Source organism: Protopterus annectens, chromosome 8.part0, assembly GCF_019279795.1.
Source record: "Protopterus annectens isolate FY-2018-M chromosome 8.part0, PAN1.0, whole genome shotgun sequence".
Lineage (NCBI taxonomy): Eukaryota > Metazoa > Chordata > Ceratodontiformes > Protopteridae > Protopterus > Protopterus annectens.
This window is the reverse complement of record NC_056741.1, coordinates 868,652,854-868,677,969: the sequence shown is the minus strand read 5'-3', so window position 1 is coordinate 868,677,969 and position 25,116 is coordinate 868,652,854. Positions and strand designations below refer to the sequence as shown.

The following is a 25,116-nucleotide window of genomic DNA, read 5'->3' as shown; positions in this document are numbered from 1 at the left end:
TGATATCCAATTCTAAGGAACATGGCCCACGGCCCACCATGGATTTTGCCACAAATTCCTCACCTGCTCACCCAGCGAGACAGTCAGATTTTACACAGCCAGCTCAAGACTTTAAACCTGGCTGCATGGCAAATTACCTAAACAACCAGCCAACACCTCTATCCAAAGCTGTTATGGATGTCATTCTGGAGGCCAGGAGGCCCAGCACCAGGAAAACCTATTCAGACAAATGGAAAAGATTTTGCGGGCCAAAATCCTCTTGATCCAAACATCCCTCACATTCTACAATATTTAACTGAGATGTTGCACAAAGGACTTTCCTTTTCATCTATTAAGATCCATGCCTCATCAATTTCAGCTCATTACAACACGGATCCTCCTTTATTCTCACATCTACTCCTAAGACAGTACCTCAGAGGGGCTAAGAACATAAGACCGCCAAGGAGAGCACCAACACCTACTTGGGATCTCAACTTTGTTCTGGAAGAGATTACACTGCCGCCCTTTGAACCAGCTTTTTCAGTTGATTTAAAATTTCTTTCATGGAGAACTGCCCTGCTACTAGCAATAACCTCAGCTAGAAGAGTCTCAGAGCTACAGGCACTAATGGCAGTGGAGCCTTTCCTCATTTTTCATCAAGAGAGAGTCTCTCTATGAACTAACTCTTCCTTTATGCCAAAGGTGGTATCCAGTGTGGCCCTAAACCAAGCCATTCATTTGCCCACCTTTTTCCCAAATCCCCCGAACAAAGGAGAAAGACTCCTGCACTCTTTGGACATTCACAGGCAATTACGTTACTACTTGGATAAAACTAAGGCTTTCATAAAAACTGACCAGCTCTTTGTAGCCTATGCTACAGGATCACAAGGAAAAGCTATCTCAAAACAGACCATTTCTAAATGGATAGGGCATTGCATAAGTTTCTGCTACACACATCATGGGAAACTGGTACCTGCTAACATTAGGTCCCACTCCACCAGGGCTACAGCTACATCAGCAGCCTTTCTCAGGGGAGTGCCAACCAAGGATATTCTGGAAGCTGCAACTTGGAGTTCAGTGCACACCTTCACCAAACACTATCACTTACCTCTATATTCTAAGACTAGAGCTGGTTTTGCCACTGCAGTTTTGCAAGGCCTACTAGCTTCTTCTAACCCTGTTTAACTCCACCTCCCATCCTTAGCTTTGGGATTCTACCCAAGTGTGATGACTGCAGCAGGGTAACACGATGAACATAGTACAGTTTTGTACCTACCATAAATGTAGATGTTCGAGTGTTCACCCTGCTGCAGTCCAGGTTACCCTCCCTCCATCCCCTCTGAACTAGCTGAACTTATCTATACCACTCTATCCTATACTACCTCTGTGGTGTATTTGCTTGTGCCTAAAGGTATTGTTTTATTTTTATATATATATGTGTATATATATATATATATATATATATATATATATATATATATATATATATATATATATGAAAAAACGAAGAAAATGGCATTGGATGCCTCTTATATACCGCTTGCGCACTGACGTCTGGGAAGAAGCGACAGCAATCGACGCCGGACCAAGACTTTGGAATTCAGGCCGACTGCGGGACCGCCTGACGGCAGGATAACCCAAGTGTGATGACTGCAGCAGGGTGAACACTCGAACATCTACATTTATGGTAGGTACAAAACTGTACTTTCCTTCACATGGTAAAGATAACGCATTGTCAAAACTTGGGTACCCTCTCCTCAGTCATCTGCTCCCTCTGGAAAGGAGTGATAAGAAACGGTCACTAGTGCTTTGCATGGAAGTAAGGCTGGCTGTTTGACGATAACTCCTCCTACTCTTTCTTCCTCTCTCTCTTCTTATCTGGTTGTTGAATCCAGGTAACCAAGACTGTGAGTGGGCACTGTAGCCTGTACCATTTGTTTTAATTCTTTTGTAGTGGGGATACTAATGCAGTATGCTTTTCTGAGATTGAACTGAAGTAAAATCCATTATGTATTACCTTCCTGATTATGTGTAAAATAATCATTAACATGGCAAATACTGTACACCTATGTTATGGTTTTGTTAATGAAGGTATGATAGACTGTGCACATAGCTCTTGGCAATTAAATGTTTGATTTGCAACATTATTTTAAGTGTTTATAGGTGAATAAACATGTTAGTGACTTTATTCTAATGACTTTAGTCCTCACAGTTCTCCAATTTTGAATCCCTCTTGGAAAACATCATTTCATCTGCAGGTGTGAACAGAGCTGTCCAGTTAAGCTCTTTAAAAATTTCTAATAAGTGTGCATTGTTTGTGGGATTAAGGTTGCCTTTTGTTGTCTATGAACTACAGCTTTGGAAACCAATAGTGTGAAATTTGTTAGGGCTGTTACTGTAGTCTCCATAATTACTATAAATGTGTACTTTGTTTCAGGCTGGGTATGGGTTGAGACCACCTGTCACATGTCAGCCTTCTGTACCTACAATTTGGCCTGAACCCCCGCAAAACCCCCTGCCAAAAAACAGTACCAGAGCACAAGAGCATACTGCTGAAATCTCCCAGAACTTCCAGGTAGGCATTTGTGTTGGCATAATAAAAGTAATATTTGGCATTGTTCAGTGATTGGCTTGTGATAGTTTTTACAGATTCCGAAGAATGGAGTGGATTGAACTGTTTGGGAGAAAGCTTACTTAGATGTGCAGTCTAAAATCCTTTTTATGTAGATACATATATGCATAAGTTGCACATGTTCTTCGTATTTCACTGTTGCAGTCATTACATTTGGGTAATCTGCTGGCAGGTTGCCCTCAGTCGGCCTGATTAACAAAGTCTTGGGAACTGCGTAGGTTGCTGTCCCTTCTTCCATGATGTCAGGTTGTCAGGGGGTATAAAACATGCAGCCGATGCCATTACATCAGTCATTCTTGCCGCGCAGTGCCCGAAGCAGAAGCAGTTTGCAAGTGCTGGTCGGCCAATTCCTGAAATTTTCATTTTCGAGTTTCAGAACTGAAGTCTTCAACTAAAAAGCTAAGTACCCCGTTGGGGAAACTTTTTCTTGCTCCTTACCGATGTCAGTAAAAGTTAATTGCATTACTTGTTGGAAGCAAATACCTCATAAGGATTTCCATTTGTACTGTATTCCTTGCCTAGGCCCTGATCACGGCGTACCTTGTTTTCGGTTTTGTGCTTTATTTAATCAGCGCACTATCCGTCATCGGTACATTTTTGCTTCTAAATATTTCGGTTCTCGGTTTAATTATCCAGAAATGACGTAGATTAGCAATCCGACTACCAGAATACCGAAAAAACGCAAAGAAAAAGACAGAGACAGGCCATTGAGGTCCAAAACTGCCGACGACGCTACTCCTAAGCCAGTCGCCAGTTTGCCGGTACTCAGTGAGGCGCTTTTGCAGCCCCTGATACCCACTACTTCTGATTCACAGGTCTCTACTGAGACCCATTTGGAGTGCTTCACCTATGGAACCCGCGGAAGTTTCTACGTTGGATGGGTCCGGAGCCTCTGTGCAGCCACTGGCTTCTGAGGGTGTATTCAGGCCTACAGATCTGTATATTAAACTGACACCCCCTTCAATATTAAGACCAAAATCTCGCTCTATGTCTAAAAAACAACACCCAGGCTGCATGTTCAGGCCCCTATGCCTAAAAAACAAATAGGTTCATAGATTGATACTAGACTATCTGCCCTAGGGCATTTATAAGCCTAGCCAGAGTGTGTTTGGCTTTTGCCACCCTTTTTGATTAGTTGACTGTGCCTCTGTATAGTAGGTCACAGAAGGTAGCCCTTTTAAGGTTAGTTTACTGTACCTCTGTCAAGCAGGGACACAGAAGAGATCTTAGGGGTAAACTTACGATCTCCCATCCACTCATCAAGATTTCTCTTGAAGAGGGTCAGTGAGGGGCTCTGCCTAACATGGATTGGGATTTTGTTTCAGAGTGAGGGGAGCCTCTGGGATATGAATCTGTCCCTCCAGCATGTCCTATTTATTTCTGTGCTGAGGTTCAAGTCCCTGGAGCATGTAGCTCTAAGGGATTTGGATTTCCTGAGGTGAAGCATGTCCATTAATTCTGGGTTGGACATGGCTTTATACGTCAGACACAGATCGCCTCTGAGTAGGCGGTATGCAACTGAGTAGAACTGGAGTTTCTTTAGCCGAACTGCATAGGGCATCTGTTTGAGCCCCTTGATCCTCTTGGTGAGGTACTTTTGGGGTCTTTCCAGTTACTGCAGGTGTCAGGTTAGGTGCATCCCAAATGGGGCATTGTATTAAATTATGGGCCTGATAAGTGATGAGTAGAGGGGCACAATGACCTCTCTTGATCTAGATGTGAACCCTTTTGTGATAAGGTGGGCTATATAGAAGGTCTTTCTAACCACTTTGGCAACGTGATTGTCAAAGGAGAGATGGCTATCTCCTTGGGTCCCCAAGTCCCTAATTACTACTTCCGTACTTAATGGATTACCACCTATGTGGTAATTTGTGGGCACTTGTTTTTCCCAAAGGGGATGACTATGCACTTTTTGGCATTTAGCTTTAGGCCATGGCTCTGGCACCAGTTATCCGTCTCTGTGAGACCCTTTTGGAGGATGCTTGTGTCAGCCGGAGAGTCGATTATGGCATCCAGTTTGCAGTTATCTGCGAACTTGGTCAGCCATAGTCCACCCGTGTTAGCCTGTACCTCGGAGAAATATATACCAAACAGGAGAGATCCCAGGACTGAGCCTTGTGGGACGCCACTTGTAACTGGTTTAGAGTCTGACATGGCACCTGCTATTGTGACCATGTGGGCTCTATCCCTGAGCCAGTTTGCAACCCATCTTGTGACATGGGAGTTGACATTTAAGCTGGTGAGCTTATTTATGATGCCCGAGTGGGGTATTGTGTCAAAGGCTTTTGCGAGTTCCAGGTAGGCTGTGTGGACTACCTTCCCTTCATCTATGGCTTTGGTAACTGTTTCAAAGAAGTTGACTAGGTTCAAGAGGCAAGATCTGCCCTTAACAAGGCAGAATTGGGTAGGATCCAGTATCTGGAGGTTCCCAATGTCTTTGTTTATGATTTCCATGATGATACGCTCCATAGCTTTGCAGACCAGGCTAGTCAGGCTTATAGGGCGATAGTTTCCGGGGTCTTTTGTGGCACCACCTTTGTGGAGTGGGACCACTGTTGCTGTACGCCATTCCTTGGGTACATATCCTGTAGTAAGGCTGAGATTGAACAGTGACTTTATATGAGTGTTTAGTTCTTCTTGGAGCTCGTGTAAGACGCAGCCTGGGACACCGTCTGGTCCCATTGATGCTGTGTTTTTTGCTTTGGGAGAGGGCAGCTCTCACCTGTGCATCTGTGATCTCAGGAAGGCTACACTCTGTTGGGGGGGGTTGCACTGAACCTTTCTTCCAGGATGTTGGCAATGTCTGTGGGTTCAGTGCATTTTTTGTCATTTTGCACTAACTTAGAGCATATCTGGGAGTTGCCTCCCAGGTTTCTGACATAACTAAAGAAGGCCTTGTGATTATCTTTAGTGTCTCATGCAGTTTTTCTTTCGAAGCTGATCTTAGATGATTTTATGAGGGATCGTAGTTTCTTGCTAGTACTGATCAGAGACTCCTTCCCTTTTTGGGATTTTGCTCTATCATGTAGTAGCTTTCTCCTTCTGTTGTATAGCTTATTTATGGCAGAGGTCCACCAGACAGGTCTCCTGCCTTTGGAGGAGTGAGTCTTGGTATTATTTGGGATAGCATGCTCCATGCATTCCTGTAGGTGTCCATAGAATGCTTTTGTAAAGGGTTCTGCATTTTGGGCCGTATTTTCCACTGGCCCAGGGGCTTTGAAGGATTCCACCTCGGTTTTGAGAAGTGTGAAGTTTGCTTTTGAGAAGTTCTTCACCGTGGTTTCCTTGGCTGGGGGTGGGGACGGAATATGGATGTCCAGTGAGATTAGTTTATGGTCTGATCTTACCAATGAGGGGTATATCTCTGGTGTGGAACAGCCAAATGATCAAAATGGCTGAAGATTTAATTACTCTAATCAGGGGTGGTCAAACCCCCCCCCCTTTTAAGAGGATGGCCTGGACTTGTCTATGAATCTTCTGAACAGGACTCTGTTTCTTCTGACTCTTCTAATGAACAGGATTTGTCCATACCTACTTATGAGGATTCTGATGCAGAGGATTCCATTCCTTCTGCTTCTCCCCCTGAGGATTTTTCTTTTGGAGAAACTTTGCATACCTTATGTGAGCATTTCCACTGGGAAAGTCAGGATTTCTCTGAATCCAGAAAGAGGCTTAGAGATTTCCTTCTTCTTCCACAGCATAGGCCTTTGGCTATACGTCCTGTACTAGACATTGTTGATGATGTGATGTTCTTCATGTTTCACTGTTGCAACCATTACGTTTGGGTAATCCTGCTGGCAGGTTGCCCTCAGTCGGCCTGAATTCCAAAGTCTTGGGTCCTGCATCGGCTGCTGTCGCCCCTTCCCTGACATCAGGTCGTCAGGGGTATAAAAGATGCTGCCGATGCCATTTTCTTTGGTCTTTCTTGCCGCGCGGTGCCCAAAGCAGAAGCAGTTTGCAAGTGCCAGTCGGCCGACTCCTGAGATTTTCCTGTTTGAGTTTCAGATTCGAAGTCTTCATTAAAAGCTAAGTACCCCATTGGGGAAATTTTTTTGTTGCTCCAGACCGATGTCAGAAAAAGTTAATAATTGTATTTCTTGTAGGAAGCAAATACCTCATAAGGACTTTCATTCTTACTGTATTCCTTGCCTAGGCCTTGACCACGACGTTTCAAGTTGTCGGTTTTGTGCTAGATTTAACCAATGCACTATTAAGCGTCGGTACGATTTTGCACTAAGCTATTTTGGGCGCAGATTTAATTATACAATGTCATCGGATAGCCATCCGACTACCGGAGTTCACAAAAAGTGCAAAGAAAAAGACAGGAACCGAGGTCCAAAACTGAAGACAAAGCTTCTCTTAAGCCAGTCGCCTGTTCGCCGGTTCTCAGTGAGGTGCTTTTGCAGCCCCTGACGCCCGCTACTTTAGAGTCACAGGCCGCTACCGACTCCCACATGGAGTCGATCAGGCTGCTCGAAACTCAAAAGTATTGGAGCCTCAGAAACTATTTTCTCAGATGGGTCCAGAGCTGCTGAGCAGGCATCGGCTTCTGAGGGTGTTTTCAGACCTAAACAATTACACATTAAACCGACTACAGCTTCAAAGGCAAAGACTACAGCACCTTTAAAGGCAAAGAAACAAGTTCACCAGCCACATGGACAGGCCTCCATGCCCAAAAAACAGATACTCAAAATGGCCGAAGACTTAATTACCTTGATCAGGGGTTCCCATCCCCCTCCTGATAAGAGACATAGGCAAGAGACAGACTATGAATCTTCAGATCAGGTTTCCATTTCTTCAGATTCCTCTTCTGATCAGGAATATTCTCTTTCCCCCCATGAGGATTCTGATGCTGAAGAGTCTATTCCTTCAGCTTCTCCTCCTGAGGACTATTCCTTTGGGGAAACCTTGCATACCATGAGAGAGCATTTCCACTGGGAGAGCCAAGATTTTTCAGAATGTAAGAAGTGGCTCAGGGACTTTCTTCTACTACCTCAACACAGGCCTCTAGCTATTCCACCTGTGTTAGACATTGTAGATGATGTGTTTTCAGAGTCTAGTCTGACCCCTGACTCCTTACCTCTAGCTCCTGTTAAGCCTGACAGATACTACATGGTTCCTGACTCTCATAAATTCCTTTTCAAAAACCCTGCTGCAGTCCCAGAAACTATTTCTCAGGGTCCCAAAGGGATTAAGGCTTCCACTGCAAAAAACCCTACCCCCTCTGACAGAGATTCTAGGGCACTGGATAGATGGGGAAAAGAGATTTACACATCTGCTACCTTGGCTATAAGGGCCTTAAACTGCCAGTTTCATATGCTCAAATATCAGCAATATGTCATGACACTGCTTAAACAGAAAATGTTGGTAAATTCTGAATGTGCAGAGAACAAAGAAATGCAGGATTTATTGCATGCAGTTTAACAAGTTGGAAAGCATACTTTGCAATGTGGTTTTGATTCTCTCGAGGCCTCCTGCAGGGCCGCAGTTAATGGTTCTGTAATTAGGAGGTATGCATGGTTAAAGGAACAAAATCTGCCTGATCATGTCAAAGCTAAATTACTAGATGCACCATTACAGCATGATACCTTGTTTGGTGTTAAGGTAGAAGAGGTGTTAAAGAAAATGGAGGACAAAGCTGAATCTATGCAAACGGTCAAATATTTTTTTCAAGTACAGCCACCTAGGTTTAGCAGACACTGGCCTACAAAGAATTGGTCCTTTCCAGTGTCAGACAGACCTCAAAGGGGCAGATCCAGAAGCCCTAGAGGCAGATCCCAGCCGCAAGGTTCGTACAGGTCTAAGCAATGGGGTGCTTCTACCTCCAAAAGTGGAGAAGACAAATCACAACCATACAGGAAACAGTCCCAATGACTTCCCCCTGCCAGCACCACACACTTATCTACTGGCAGCACCCTTAGGGGGAAAAATAGCACTTTTTTTTAAAATTGATACATTATAACCCAAGACTAGTGGGTTCTAATTATTGTGTCACATGGTTACAAGTTCCACTTCCATACTATGCCAAAGGCAAACGGCTGGCCAGATTTGCCAAAAAATCAATAGACAGAGGCACAAAAACAAGTCTCATCCCTCATGGACATGGGGACCATTCAGCAAGTACCAGAGCAAGAGCAGGGACAAGGATTTTACTCAAGACTGTTCTTGGTACCCAGAAAGGACAAGGACTGGAGGTCAATACTGGACCTATCTATTCTGAACACATTCCTGGATATACCAAAATTCAAGATGTTGACTTTGCAGCAGGTTCTGCCCATGCTGGGCAAGAACGTTTGGCTTGTGACTTTAGACCTAAAAGAGGCATACCTGCATGTCCCAGTCAGACAAATATGCAGAAGATACCTCTGATTTAAGGCTGGCTCAATGCATTACCAATTCTCTGCACTGCCCTTTGGCTTATCTACTGCGCACTGGGTCTTTACAAAGTGCCTGTCACCAGTAATTGCATTCTGCAGACAAAAAGGAATACAAATATATCCTTACTTGGACGACTGTCTAATTCAAGCAGAGAACAAGGACATTCTTCTACAGCATCTGGTGTTTGTGAAAAGACTTCTAACATGCCTAGGGTACACAGTCAATGAAAAGAAATCAAAACTAGTACCCTCACAAGAGATAATATTCCTGGGTGCAAGGTTAAATACAACTGCCCAGATGGCTTATCTCATGCCAGACAAACAAAGGCAACGGACTATTTCATAATGTTGGTAGCAAAGGCCCAGTTATCTGCAAGAAAAATTCTGCAGGCTTTGGGCTTCATGGCATCTTGCATCCTACTAATTCCATTTGTAAGACTGCATATGAGGAAACTTCAATGGTACTTAAAAAGTGTTTGGACTCAACATTGCCACAGCCTGGAAACTATGGATGTCCTTCAAGGATGCATCTGCAGTCCTAACATATGGGTTGTCCTGCCTCAGGCAACCCTTCGGTCGGCCGGATTCCAAAGTCTGGGTCTGGCCTCGGCTGATGTCGCACTTCACTCGACGTCATAGCTGCTGTGGTATAAAGGCATCAGCCGACGACATTTTTCCCAGTCTTTCTTGCCATGCGGTGCTTGAAGCAGAAGCTGCTCGCAAGTGCCGGTCGGTCAGATCCAGAGATTTCTACTACCGAAGACTTCTAAAAAGCTAAGTACCCCGTTGGGGACCTTTTCTTGCCTCAGCCGATGTCAGACAAAGTAAATAATTGTTTAACTTGTGGGAAACAAATACCTCATAAGGATTTCCACTCTTACTGCCTTCCTTGTTTAGGCCCGGACCACGACGTATCAGCTTGTTTAGCCTGTGCTTCCTTCAACCGACGGACGCTTAGACGTCGGTCGGAGTTTGCAGAGGAGTTTTTTGGTCCCGCTTTTGCATACAAAATGCCATCGGAGACTCCGACTACACAATTAGCTAAAAAGCACAAGGAAAAGGACCGACACTCGCGGTCCGCGGTTTCGGCTGAAACCACGGTTAGGCCAACCGCGAGTGTCTCGGTTTCGGCTGAAACCGAGTCCTCGGTTCTTCCTTCGGCCGAAAGCAGGCCTCCGATAGCCGAGGCTTCACAGAGCATGGTTGAATCGGCTACTGAAATTGCCCCTACAGAAGCTAGCACTCAGGATTTGTCAGATACTATTCCTTTAGACATATCTACCCCTGCACGTGGGGCTGCTAGACCCCCTGCATCTATGTCTATCAAGGCTTTTTCCAGGGCTAAAGCAGCTAAATCTTCTAAGGCCTTACCTGCTAAAACTCCCTCACACAAGCCTACCTCTAGTTCTCAAATGCTCAGCCTGGCTGTGGATCTCATTTCTTTGATCAGGGGATCCCAACCTCACCCAGACAGGGCCTCTCAACCCCCTCCAGATAAGAGGCCTAGGACTGAACCCCCGGAACCTGTTTCTACAGACTATTCCTCGGATGACTCAGATATCTCAGACCCTCAGGAAGGCCCATACTCTCCTTATGAGGATTCCGATGCAGAAGACTCCATTCCTTCTGCCTCTCCTCCTGAAGAATTTTCTTTTGGAGAAACCTTACATGCTATGAGGGAACACTTTCAATGGCAAGGCCAGGATTTTTCAGATTCAAGGAAAAGGCTAAGGACTTTCTTACACTTACCACAGCATAGGCCTTTAGCCATTCCTCCAGTACTAACAGTTGTTGATGATGCATATAATGATGCCTGTACTGCCCCTGATTCTCTTCCTCCGGCCCCTGCCAAGCCTGACAGATATTACTGGGTCCCGGACACACACTACCATTTGTATAAGGCTCCTGTTGCAGATCCTGAAACCATTTCACAGGGCCCTAAAGCTGTGGCAGCTGCTTCTGCCAAAAATCCTCTCCCCTCTGAAAGGGAATCTAGAGCATTAGAGAGATGGGGTAAAAAGGTTTATACTTCTGCTACTCTTTCGGCCAGGGCCTTAAACTGTCAATTTCACATGATTCAGTACCAGGAATTTTTGTTAGACCAGCTAAATAAAAGACTGTCCTCTCCTGAACCTATAGACCGCAAGTCCCTTCAGGATTTGATACATAACTCTCAGCAGGTCAGTAACCATTTCTTAAAATGTGGCTATGATGCACTGGAGGCTTCCTTTAGATCAGCTATGACTGGAACAGTGATTCGAAGGCATGCCTGGTTAAAAGAACAATCCTTACCAGACCATGTTAAGTCAAAGCTCCTAGATGCTCCTATGGAGAAACAAAGTTTGTTTGGCTCCCCTGCACAGGAGGTTCTAAAGAAGGTGGAGGAAAAAGCAAAATCTGTCCAAACAGTCAAGGATTTCTTACAGGTCCAACCTCCGAGGTTTAGCAGAAATTGGCCTTCGAAGAATTGGTCCTTTCCAGACAACTCCAGAGCACAGAGAGGCAGAAATAGACGCCCAAGAGGCAGAGGTCAATCCAGGGGTGCCTACAGGGGACGTCAGTGGCAACCTACCAACCAGAGAAGTACTGCCACAGATTCAACTACAACCACTTCCACAGGGCAGACACAATGACTTGGCTCTGATTCCGCCTACCAGGGAACAACTGGAAGCACCCTTGGGCTGAAAACTAGCTTTATTTTCCCACAACTGGCATTACATTACAGGAGACAAATGGACTTTACAAACAATAGACAAAGGCTACAGGTTTCACTTCCACACTCTACCAAAAAAGAGAGGAATGCCAAACCTACCACCAAGCCAAAAAACAGACGCTCTAAGACAAATCAACAACTTACTAAGGATGAGAGCTATAGAAAAGGTACCGCCTATGGAACAAGGCCAAGGATTTTACTCCAGGCTTTTCCTTGTACCAAGAAAAGAAAATCAATGGAGACCTATTCTCGACTTGTCCGCTCTGAACACATACCTCATTGTTCCAAAATTCAAAATGCTGACCCTCCAGCAACTTCTTCCCATGCTGGGCAAGAAGTCTTGGCTGGTGACTCTAGATCTCAAGGAGGCATACCTGCACGTCCCTATACGACCAGATTGCAGAAGACACCTCAGATTTCTTGCAGGATCAGAGCATTATTAATTCTCAGCATTGCCCTTTGGCTTATCTACTGCCCAGAGTATTCACGAAATGCCTGGCATCAGTAATTGCTCATTGCAGGCTTCAGGGAATTCAAATTTACCCATACCTGGACAACTGCCTAATACAAGCGGACAACAAGGCAAAATTAACAAAAGATTTGGAAAAGGTCATACAACTGTTGCAAGCCTTGGGATACACAGTCAACATGCAAAAATCAAGACTAGTACCATCCCAAAGGATAACATTCTTGGGTGCAGAACTGGATACATCAACTCAGATGGCTTTTCTCACAGAAGAAAGAAATGCAACTACCAGTATATTTCATGACATTAACAACACAAACTCAGCTTACTGCAAGGAAAGTCCTGCAAGCCCTGGGTTACATGGCATCCTGCATAATATTGATTCCGCATGCCAGGCTGCATATGAGAAAGTTGCAATGGTACCTAAGGAATGTATGGTCTCAACACAAGCACAGTCTAGAAGCCCAGATTCCAATAATTCCATGCCTGAAGCAAGAATTCCAGTGGTGGGCTCAGGCCTGTCAGTTGAACAGAGGACTGCCTTTCCACAAACCTCATCCAATCCAGACCATCACCACGGACGCCTCAGACCTAGGCTGGGGGGCACACATGGTGGACAAGTGCGTACAAGGCCTATGGACCCAAGACCAGCTGAATCTACACATAAATCTAAAGGAGATGCTGGCAGTGAAACATGCAATCCAGGCATTCCGACCATTCCTTTAACAAGGTCACCTGCTGATAAGGACGGACAGTACCACAGTCATGTGGTACATCAACAAACAGGGAGGTACACACTCATATCCTCTATGCCGGATAGCAATGGACCTGTGGAATGTGGCCCTGAATCTCAACATTCAACTTCAGGCCAGATTTGTACCAGGAAAAGAAAATTCACTAGCAGACACCTTAAGCAGAACTACCACGGATGCTCACGAATGGATGCTGCATCCAGATATCTTCAAAACCATAACAAAGAAATGGGGACTACCAGAGATAGACCTGTTCGCCTCCCCACACAACCACCAATTGAAGAAATTCTGCACAAGAGCATACCACCCACTTGCTTGGAGGGTGGACTCCCTTTCCTTCAGCTGGAAAAACCTGACAGCATATGCATTCCCACCTCTTCCTTTGATGTACAAAGTCCTACTGAAGATCAAAGAGGATCAGCCAAGGGTAATCCTGATAGCTCCAGACTGGCCGAGGCAACATTGGTACCCGCTACTGAGAAGCATGTCTCGGACACACGCATGGCCTCTACCTCTATGTCCCTTACTTCTAACACAGAACAACTACAAGATCCTACATCCAAACTTGAAAACACTGCAGCTAGCTGCTTGGAATATTGCATAAAACAAAATAACCCAGCTTGATCTCAGAGGGTTAAGGACATTATCCTGGAGGCTCGCAGACCCTCCACAAGGAAAACTTATTCAGCCAAATGGAAAAGATACCTCATTTGGAGTGCAGCAAAGGGAGAAAATGTCTCATTGGCAAACATAGCACACATCCTGGAATACTTAGCAGAACTGTTCCACAATGGCCTGTCCTACTCCTCCATTAAGATTCATGCATCAGCAATCTCAGCAGAATACAACATGGATCCTCCTGTCTTCTCTCATGCTCTACTCAGACAGTTCTTGAGAGGAATCAAAAATGTAAAGCCTCCAAGGAAACCACCTTTACCTACATGGGATCTCAACTTTGTGCTGGAAAAGTTAACACTTCCTCCTTTTGAACCAGCAGCAACAGCAGATTTACAGTTCTTGTCTTGGAAAACTGCTTTCCTGCTAGCAATCACTTCAGCAAGAAGGGTATCTGAATTACAGGCATTAATGGCAGTACAGCCCTTCCTTATCTTCCATCAGGATAGAGTGTCTCTGAGAACCAACCCTACCTTTATGCCAAAAGTGGTCTCCAGAGTATCATTGAACCAAGCGATTCATTTACCTACATTCTTCCCCAACCCACAGAACAGGGGGGAAAGACTGCTACATACCTTGGATGTGCACTGACAATTACGCTACTATCTGGACAGAACTAAGACCAACAGAAAAACTGACCAACTTCTGGTAGCATATGCAACAGGAATGCAAGGAAAAGCAATTTCAAAACAGACTATCTCAAAATGGATAGGAAATTGCATCCGATTTTGCTACTCTTTTCATGGAAAGGCAACTCCTGAAAATATCAGACCTCATTCCACAAGAGCTACATCCACCACTACAGCTTTTCTACGAGGAGTGGCTACCAAAGACATTTTAGAAGCTGCTACTTGGAGCTCCGTGCATACATTTGCCAAGCATTATAACCTTCCTTTATACTCCAGATCCCGAGCAGGTTTTGCAACTGCTGTGTTGCAAGGGATCTTGACTACACCATCTTTATCTTAGTGCCTCCTCCCCCAGTTTGGCTATGGTATTCTACCCATATGTTAGGACTGCAGATGCATCCTTGAAGGACATAGTACAGTTTTGTACCTACCATAAATGTAGATGTCCGATAGGTATGCATCTGCAGTCAGGATTACCCACCCTCCTTCCCCTCTGTGGTATTCCTAGGGTATCTATCCCTCTTTTAGCTAGCTGGGGGAAATTATTATGGTGTATTTGTTTTGTATATATGTATGTATGTATGTATATATATATATATATATATATATATATATATATATATATATACATAAAATTTTTGCTCTCTACTATTTGGAATTATTTGCATTTATCCAAATTTAGCCTTCCTAGAGGGCACCTGGCATCTGGAGCAAGAAACACTGAGGAAAATGGCGTCGGCTGATGCCTTTATACCACAGCAGCTATGACGTCGGGTGAAGTGCGACATCAGCCGAGGCCAGACCCAGACTTTGGAATCCGGCCGACCGAAGGGCTGCCTGAGGCAGGACAACCCATATGTTAGGACTGCAGATGCATACCTATCGGACATCTACATTTATGGTAGGTACAAAACTGTACTTTACTCTCATTCCCTGCCTGCAACAGGAGTTTCGATGGTGGACAAAGGCTTGTCACCAAAACAAGGGACAGCCATTCACATTACCCCCAGCCAGGCAGGCACTAACACCAGATGCTTAAGATTATGCCTGGGGGGCCCACATGGCAGGAAGATGCATTCAGGGCACATGGACCTCCAACCAAATGCATCTCCATATCAATCAAAAAGAGATGCTAGCCGTTCAAAATGCCCTGACAACTTTCAAGGACCTACTACATCCAGGACAACTACTGATAAAGACAGACAGCGCCATGGTCATGTGGTATATAAACAGGCAGGGGGGCAGACATTCTTACCCCCTTTGCAAACTAGCCATGACTTTGTGGGGCACAGCATTGACTTACCAAGTACATCTGCAGGCACAATTCCTGCCAGGAAGGAAAAATACTCTGGCAGACGAACTAAGCAGAAACCTCATGGATCCCCACAAGTGGCAGCTGGATCCACAAGTCTTCAGCATGATAACAAGGAAATGGGTATGCCCGGACATAGATCTATTTGCCTCCTCTCACAACTACCAATTAAAAAGATTCTGCACAAGGATTTTTCACAGACAAGCGTGGAAAGTGGACGCCCTATCTTTCAGCTGGAAAAACCTATTAGTATATGCCTTTCCCCCTCTGCCTGTCCTTCCCAAGGTACTCCTAAAGGTCAGACAGGAGAAGCCAAAGATGATACTGATTGCCCCAGATTGGCCCCGCCAGTACTGGTATCCAATACTAAGGAACTTGTCTCAATGCCCAGCTTGGACTTTACCTCAAATACCTCATCTACTGTCCCAGCAAAACAATCAGATCCTGCACAGCCAACTCAGGACTTTAAACCTGGCAGCATGGCGGATAATGCAGTCACACAAAACACACCCCTCAGTAAAGCTGTGATGGATGTCATTTTGGAAGCCAGAAGGCCTAGTTCTAGAAAATCTTATGCTGGAAAATGGAAACGATTCTGTGCTTGGAACCAGGCACAAGGAACTGATACAGCTGTGCCAAATATTCCTCAGATTTTGCAATACTTAACTGAGATGCTGGAGAAAGGCCTATCTTTTTCATCTATTAAAATTCATGCCTCTGCCATTTTGGCTCATTACAATGCAGAGCCACCAATGTTTTCTCATGCCTTATTAAAGCAGTACCTCAGAGGGGCCAAAAATTTAAGGCCTCCAATGAGATCACCAGTGCCTGCATGGGACCTCAACTATGTCTTGGAAAAACTCACCCTGCCTCCTTTTGAGCCAGCTGCTACTGCTGATATAAAGTTTTTATCATGGAAAACAGCTCTGCTCCTAGCAATAACTTCTGCAAGATGAGTTTCAGAGCTATAGGCACTCATGGCTGTAGAACCTTTTATCATTGTTTTTCCAGACAGGGTCTCTCTGAGGACAAACCCAACATTTATGCCTAAGGTGGTGTCCAGTATGGCTCTTAACCAAAACTATTCACCTGCCAACTTTTTATCCAAATCCACAGAACAAGGGGGAGAGAATTCTGCATTCTTTGGACGTACACAGACAGTTTAGATTGTACTTGGACAGAACCAAAGTTTTCAGAAAGACAGAACAATTACTAGTATCCTATACTGCAGGATCACAAGGAAAGGCTATCTCAAAGCAGACTATTTCAAAGTGGATAGGCCACTGCATTCGTTTCTGCTATGTACTCCATGGCAAACCAGTGCCTAAGGGTATTAGGCCACATTCAGCCAGAGATGCAGCCACTTCAGCAGCCTTTCTCAGGGGAGCACCAACCAAGGACATTTTAGAGGCTGCTACTTGGAGTTCGGTGCACACCTTTACAAAGCACTATCATCTACCACTCTACTCTAAATTCAGGGCAGGCTTTGCCACTGCAATTCTGCAGGGCCTCATAGCCGCTCCTAATGCTGTTTAGCTCCAGACTCCCATACATAGCTTTGGGACTCTACCCAAATGTAATGACTGCAACAGTGAAACATGAAGAACATAGTACTGTTTTGTACACTTACCATAAATGTAGATGTTCAAGTGTATTCACTGTTGCAGTCCAGGTTACCCATCCACCACCCCCCTTTTCTTCTGATGGAATCTATCTTTCCTTCTCTGATTTATACAACCTTTGTGGTGCATTTACTTGTAGATGAAGGTAAAGTTTATATTGGTGCTTGTATTTATATATACATAAATTTTGGCTACCCTTTTAGGGGAAAGAAAAACTAAAGAAAATTGCGTCGGCCACATCTTTTATGCCCCTGACGACCTGGACCCAAGACTTTGGAATTCATGCCGACTGAGGGCAACCTGCCAGCAGGATTACCCAAATGTAATGACTGCAACAGTGAATACACTCAAACATCTACATTTATGGTAAGTGTACGCAACTGTACTTTTTCAGAATCCAATATGGCCCCTGATTCTCTGCCTCCGGTCCCTTGTAAGCCAGACATATACTTACAGGGTTCCTGACTCCCACAAATTCCTTTTCAAAAATTCTGTTGTGGACCCTGAAGCCATTTTCAGGGGCCCAAGGGCATTAAGGCTTCTACTGCAAAAAATCCTACCCCTTCTGATAGCGACTCCAGGGAGCTGGATAGATGGGGTAAAAAAGGTTTATACTTCTGCAACCTTGGCAACCAGGGCTTTAAACTGTCAATTCCATATGCTAAAATATCAGCAGCATATCATGGGACTGCTTAAACAGAAAATGATGTTGATTTCTGACTATGTGGAAAATAAAGATTTACAGGATTCATTGCATTCAGCTGAACACGTTGGAAAACATACTTTGCAATTTGGTTTTGATTCTTTGGAGGCCTCTTGCAGGGCTTCTGTTACTGGGTCTGTGCTTAGAAGGCATGCTTGGCTTAAGGAGCAATCTCTGCCTGATCATGTTAAACCAAAATTGTTGGATGCTCCTTTGTAGCAGGACCGTCTGTTTGACAGTAAGACTGAAGAAGTTCTAAAACAGATGGAAGATAAAGCTGAATCTATACAAACTGTGAAAGATTTCTTACAAGTACAACCTCCAAGATTTAGTAGACACCAGCCTACTAAGAACTGGTACTTTCAGTTCCTTCCAGAGCCATTCAGGCCAAACCCAGGCATTCCAAAAGCAAGGGACTTTCAGAACTAAGCAATGGGGTGCCTCCTCTTCCAAATCTGGAAACAACAAGACCACCTCCCTATGGTAAACAGTCTCTATGACGTTCCTTTGAATTACCAAGCACTTACCTTTTAGCCGCCCATTTGAGGGGAACACTGAACTTCATGCATAAAACTGGCAACTTATAACCCAGGACAAATGGGTTTTAAATATAGTGTCCCAGGGATACAGATTTCATTTCCACACATTGCCAACCCCAAGCGGATGGCCAGACCTGCCCCCAAATCAGCGGGCAGAGGCTCAGAAACAAGTACTTTCCCTCTTAAACATTGGGGCCATTCAACCGGAACCAGAAGAGGAAAAGGGACAAGGTTTCTATTCCAGACTTTTCCTGGTACCCAGAAAAGACAAATCATGGCGTCCAATTCTGGACCTGTCTACTCTAAACATCTTTCTGGACATTCCAAAATTCAAGATACTGACTCTTCACCAGTTACTTCCTATGCCTGGTTGGCAACTCTCGATCTAAAATAGGGTTACCTGCATATCACAGTCAGGGAATCTTGCAGAAGATACCTCCGCTTCAAAGCAGGCTACTTGCATTATCAGTTCTCTGCACTGCCCTTTGGCTTATCTACTTTGCCCAGGGTCTTTACTAAGTGCCTGGCTCCAGTAATTGAATTTTGCAGGCAAATAAGTATTCAAATATATCCATACCTGGACGATTGTCTAATTCAGGCAGAAAACAAGGCCATTCTTCTAAAACATCTGGCGTTTGTAAAAAGGGTTCTAACTTGTCTAGGTAACACCATAAACGAAAAAAAAATCACAACTATTATCCTCTCAAAAAATTACATTCCTGGGTGCAAGCTTGAATACAACTGCCCAGATGGCTTACCTTATGCCAGAAAAGCAAACTCAGATGGTGACTTACTTCAAACAGGTGGCCACAAAATCCCTGCTATCTGCAAGACAAATACTGCAAGCCTTGGGGTTCATGGCCTCCTGAATTCTTCTAATTCCATATGCAAGACTGCATATGAGGAAACTTCAGTGGTACCTAAAATGTTTATGGAGTCAACATTGTCACAGTCTGGAAACAATGATTCCTATCATACCTTGCCTGCAACTAGAGTTCCTATGTTGGGCAGCGGCCTGCCACCAAAACAAGGGACTGCCATTCACACCACCCCCTGCCACCCAAACCCTAACTACAGACACATCAGATTACACATGGGGGGGCTCATCTGGCAGGGAAGTGCATTCAGGGCAAATGGAGCCCGACTCAAATGCACCTTCATATCAGTCAAAAAGAAATGCCAGCTGTACAGAATGCACTGACAGCCTTCAAGGACTACCTTCATCCAGGGCAACTAATGGTAAAGAGGGACAACACCTCAGTTATGTGGTACATAAGCAAGCAGGGGGGGTACACATTCCTACCCCTTCTGCAGACAAGCTATGGTATTGTGAAACATGGCCTTGAGCTATCAAGTACGACTACAAGCTCAATTCCTGCCAGGAAAGCTAAATATTTTGGCAGACGAACTAAGCAGAAATCTCATGGACTCACACGAATGGAAACTGGAACCACAGATTTTCAACATGTTGACACGCAAATGGGAGAGCCCAGACGTAGATTTGTTTGCCTCACCCCAGAACTACCAGTTGGACAAATTTAGCACAAGAACTCCTCACAAAAAAGCCTGGAAAGTGGATGCTCTGTCCTTCATCTGGGAAAACCTATCAGTCTATGCCTTTCCTCCTCTGCCTTTGCTTTCCAAAGTTCTACTAAAAGTCAAACAGGACAAACCAAAAATGATTTTGCTTGCTTCAGACTGGCCTCGCCAACACTGGTACCCACTCCTACGCAGTCTGTCACAAATTTCTCCATGGCACCTGCCTCAGACACCTTCCTTACTGTCTCATCAGAACAACCAAATTCTGCACCCTCAGCTCCAAACATTGAATCTTGCAGCTTGGCTAATCACTTAAATTCCCTCAGCAAACCTGTGATGGATGTCATTTTGGAGAAGACCTAGTACTAGAAAATCTTATGCTGACAAATGGAAAAGATTCTGTGCCTGGAATCGATCTCAAGGGATGAGCACAGCAGTGCCCAGTTTACCTCAGATTTTGCAATACTTAACTGAGATGCTTCATAAGGGCCTATTTTTTCTTCCATAAAAATCCATGCCTCAGCCATTTCAGCTCATTACAACACAGAACTCCCCCCCCCCCCTTCTCTCATCCTCTGCTAAAGCAGTATCATAGAGGGGCCAAAAACTTAAGGCCACCCAGGACAGCTCCAACCCCTGCCTGGGACCTTAACTTTGTATTGGAGAAACTCACTCTACCTCTTTTCGAGTCAGCTGCTACTGCAGGCTTAAAATTTCTTTCCTGGAATCCAGCCTTCCTTTTAGCAATCACTTCAGCTAGAATGATTTCTGAATTACAGGCCCTTATGGCAGTGGAGCCTTTCATCATCTTTCATGCGGACAGGGTGTCACTCAGGACCAACCCATCCTTCATGCCCAAGGTTGTATTCATTGTGGCTCTTAATCAGTCTATTCATTTGCCAACTTTCTTTCCCAATCCACAGAACAAAGGGATGTGGATTCTGCATTCATTGGATGTGCCCAGACAACTTAGATTTTACTTGGACAGGACTAAATCTTGAAGAAAATCTGAACAGCTCTTGTTAGCATTTGCTGCAGGGGCAGAGGGAGGGGCAATTTCAAAGCAAACCCATTTCCAAATGGATAAGCCATTGTATTCGATGTCCTTCAAGAATGCAACTGCAGTCATAACATGTGGGTTGTCCTGCCTCAGGCAGCCCTCGGTCGGCCGGATTCCAAAGTCTGGGTCCGACGTCGGCTGATGTCGCATTTCTCTCCGACGTCAGAGCGGCTGGAGTATATAAGCATCAGCCGACGCCATTTTCTTCAGTCTTTCTTGCCGCGCGGTGCCCGAAGCAGAAGCAGTTTGCAAGTGCCGGTCGGTCAGCTCCTGTATTCTACGATTCCGAAGTCATCAGAAAAGCTAAGTACCCCGTTGGGGACCTTTTCTTGCCTCAGCCGATGTCAGAAATTACTGAAAAAGTTAACAGTTGTCTTTTTTGTGGTAAACAAATACCTCATAAGGATTTCCACTCTTACTGCCTCCCTTGCCTGGGCCCAGACCACGACGTCTCAGCCTGTGGAGCCTGTGCTCGCTTCAACAAGCGCACTCTCAGGCGCCGGGCGGAGTTCGCTGAAGACTTTTTCGGCGATAATTTTGCTTATACCATGCCGTCGGATCTTCCGACATCGCAAACTCCCAAAAAGTGAAAAGACCGGGACCGACATCCTCGGCCCGCGTCTACTACCGACTCCACGCCAAAACCTAGCGCGAGTGCTCCGGTTCCCTCTGAGACGGTCTCTCCACCGCTCCGAACCGAAGACACCGCATTACCGACGACTCCGATTCCACACATTACTCCGACGCCAGTTATAGATTTTCCTCCGGATACCGAAACCGAGGAAATGCCCGAGACCATTGCTGTAGACAAGGTCACTCCCGCACGTGGAGCTGACAGGCCTCCTATGGCCATGTCTATTAAGGCCTACACTAGGGCTAAGGCAGCCAGCAAAACAAAGCATATTACTTCTAGATCCTTACCTCAGCCGACTCCAGAGACACAAATTGTGTCCATGGCTGCTGATTTAATTTCCATGATTAGAGGTTCGCAGACCCATCCAGAGAGAGCATCCCAGCCTCCTCCTGATAAAAGGCCCCGGGTTGAACCCTCTGACCCTACTCCTTCAGATGAAGACTCTGAGGGCTCTGTCCACTCTGATAGCCAGGAAGAGCTCTTCCAGACCTATGAGGACTCAGATGCAGAAGATTCCATACCTTCGGCCTCCCACCTGAGGATATTTCCTTTGGGGAAGTTCTGCACACCATGAGGGAACATTTCAAGTGGCAGGGCCAGGAATATTCTGATTCCAGGAAACGCCTTAGGACTTTCCTTAAGAAGCATCAGCACAGGCCCTTAGCTATTCCTCCTGTACTTGATGTTCTGGATGATTTGTATTCTGATTCTAGTGCTACCCCTGATACTCTCCCTCCTGCACCAGCCAAGCCAGACAGGTATTACAGGGTCCCTGAAACTCATTCCCATTTATTCAGGGCCCACGCTGTTGATTTGGAAACCATCTCACAGGGGCCTAAAGAAGTTTCAGCTTCCACCTCAAAGAATCCTTTACCCTCCAACAGGGAAGCAAGGTCATTAGAGAGATGGGGTAAAAAGGTTTACACTTCCACTACCTTATCTATGAGAGCTTTAAATTGCCTTTTTCATATGTTCCAATATCAGGATTATCTTTTAGAAGATTTACAAAAAACACTAGCTTCTCCTGATCCTTTAGACAGGAAGACTTTGCAGGAAGCTGTACATAACACTCAGCAAGTAAGCAATCACTTCCTGCAGTGTGGATATGATGCACTGGAAGCTTCATGTAGGGCAGCTATGACAGGGGCAGTGATGCGAAGACATGCTTGGTTAAAAGATCAACCTCTACCAGATCATGTAAAAGCAAAGCTTCTGGATGCACCTTTGGAAAAGAACAAGCTTTTTGGTGCAAATGCTAAGGATGTACTAAAGACCATCGAAGAAAAAGCAAAATCAGTTCAAACTGTAAAGGATTTCCTCCAGGTTCAACCCCCCAGATTCATTAGGAATTGGCCTTCAAAAAAACTGGTCCTTTCCTAATCCAGAAAAGTTTCAAAGGGGTAAGAACAGACGTGGCCGAGGAAGAGGCCAATACAGAGGCCCTTACAGGGCACGTCAATGGCAGCCAGGAAACCAAAGAGGTGACGCAGGGGTTTCTCCTGCCCAACAACCACAATCTCAATGACTTTCCTCTACTACCGCCTACCAGGGAACAACGGGAAGCTCCCTTGGGCGGGAAATTATCTCTGTTTGCAGAAAACTGGCACAGACTGACAAAGGGCAAATGGATTTTGGACATTATAGACCGAGGGTACAGGTTTCATTTTCATACCTTACCAAGAAAACAAGGCATGCCAAATCTACCACAACATCAAAGGGCAGAGGCTATCAAGCAAATCTCTCTGCTAACTCAAATGAAAGCAATAGAAAGAGTTCCACAACAAGAACAACAGGGATTTTACTCAAGACTGTTCCTTGTTCCAAGAAAAGAAACTCAATGGAGACCAATACTGGACTTGTCCGCATTAAACACCTTTCTCATAGTACCAAAGTTCAAAATGCTGACTCTACAGCAACTTCTTCCCATGCTGGGCAAGGAGTCGTGGCTGATTACTCTGGACCTCAAGGAGGCATACCTGCATGTCTCTATCAGACACAGTTGCAGAAGATACCTCAGATTTCTTGCAGGGCCAGAGCATTATCAATTCTCAGCATTGCCATTTGGCTTATCTACTGCGCCCAGAGTGTTTACAAAATGCCTGGCTTCAGTAATTGCTCATTGCAGGCTCCAGGGTATACAAATTTACCCGTACCTGGACGACTGCCTCATACAAGCGGACGACAAATTGATGTTGACAAAAAATCTGGAATATGTCATACGATTACTTCAAGCTCTGGGATACACAGTCAACTTCCAAAAGTCAAGACTGCAGCCATCCCAGCAAATAATCTTCTTAGGAGCCAAACTAGACACAGCCTCTCAAATGGCTTACCTGACAGAAGACCAGCAAGAGAAGTTAACTCAATACTTCAAAGGTTTAGCAAAGCTCACCCAGATGACTGCAGGGAGAGTCCTACAGGCCTTGGGTTACATGGCATCCTGCATCCTACTGGTTCCTTTAGCAAAACTACACATGAGAAAGCTTCAATGGTACCTAAAAAGCGTTTGGTCTCAGCACAGCAACAACTTGAAGACGATCATACCACTCATACCATGCTTACAAAAGGAATTCCTATGGTGGGCTTCGGTGAGCCAGGAAAACACAGGTTTGTCATTCAAAAAACCACAGATAACACAGACCATGACTACAGACGCCTCAGACCTCGGATGGGGGGCGCACATGGAAGGCAGATGTATACAAGGACAATGGTCTCCAAAGGAAACACATCTGCATATAAATCAAAAGGAAATGCTGGCAGTAATGCATGCTATCGAGGCTTTTCAAAACCATCTCCAGCAAGGTCACTTAATGATACGGACAGACAACACCACTGTGATGTGGTACATAAACAAGCAGGGGGGCACTCACTCTTATCCCCTTTGCAGACTGACAATGCAGCTTTGGGAGAAATCACTGAGTCTAAACATCCATTTGCAATCACAGTTTGTTCCAGGAAAAGACAATGTGTTGGCGGACAGCCTAAGCAGGAATTTCAGAGATCCACACGAGTGGAGGTTGCATCCGAAGGCCTTCAGACAACTCACTTCGACATGGGGCAGGCCAGAAGTGGACCTATCTGCCTCTCACCTCAATCATCTACTACCAAAATTTTGCACAAGGACATACCATCCAAAGGCTTGGAAAATAGATGCTCTTTCATTCAACTGGGACTCCCTAGCAATCTATGCATTCCCACCTCTGCCACTGATGACCTCAGTATTACTAAAGATCAAAGCAGAGAAGCCCAAGGGAATCATAATAGCTCCGGATTGGCCAAGACAACACTGGTACCCACTACTACGGAGCATATGTCACACCAGGAGGTGGGCCCTCCCTCAGTGGCCTCTACTTTTGACAGCACAATTTCGAAACACTTCATCCAAACTTTCAAACTCTGCAGCTAACAGCCTGGGAGATCCCATAAATACATTCAACTTACCTCTCTCCAAGGAAGTTCAGCGGATACTAACAGAGGCTCGAAG

At 45.1% G+C, this 25,116-nt stretch overlaps 1 protein-coding gene across 1 annotated transcript in view; it reads left to right on the top strand.

Annotated features, from left to right (window-relative positions):
* The window catches only part of LOC122809125, a 3,089,885-nt gene that overhangs the window by 2,686,292 nt on the left and 378,477 nt on the right, over window positions 1-25,116 (top strand). The window contains exon 17 of the mRNA XM_044080384.1: window positions 2,417-2,554. Coding sequence (XP_043936319.1) covers window positions 2,417-2,554 — 138 coding nt within the window. The remainder of the gene's footprint in view (window positions 1-2,416; window positions 2,555-25,116) is intronic.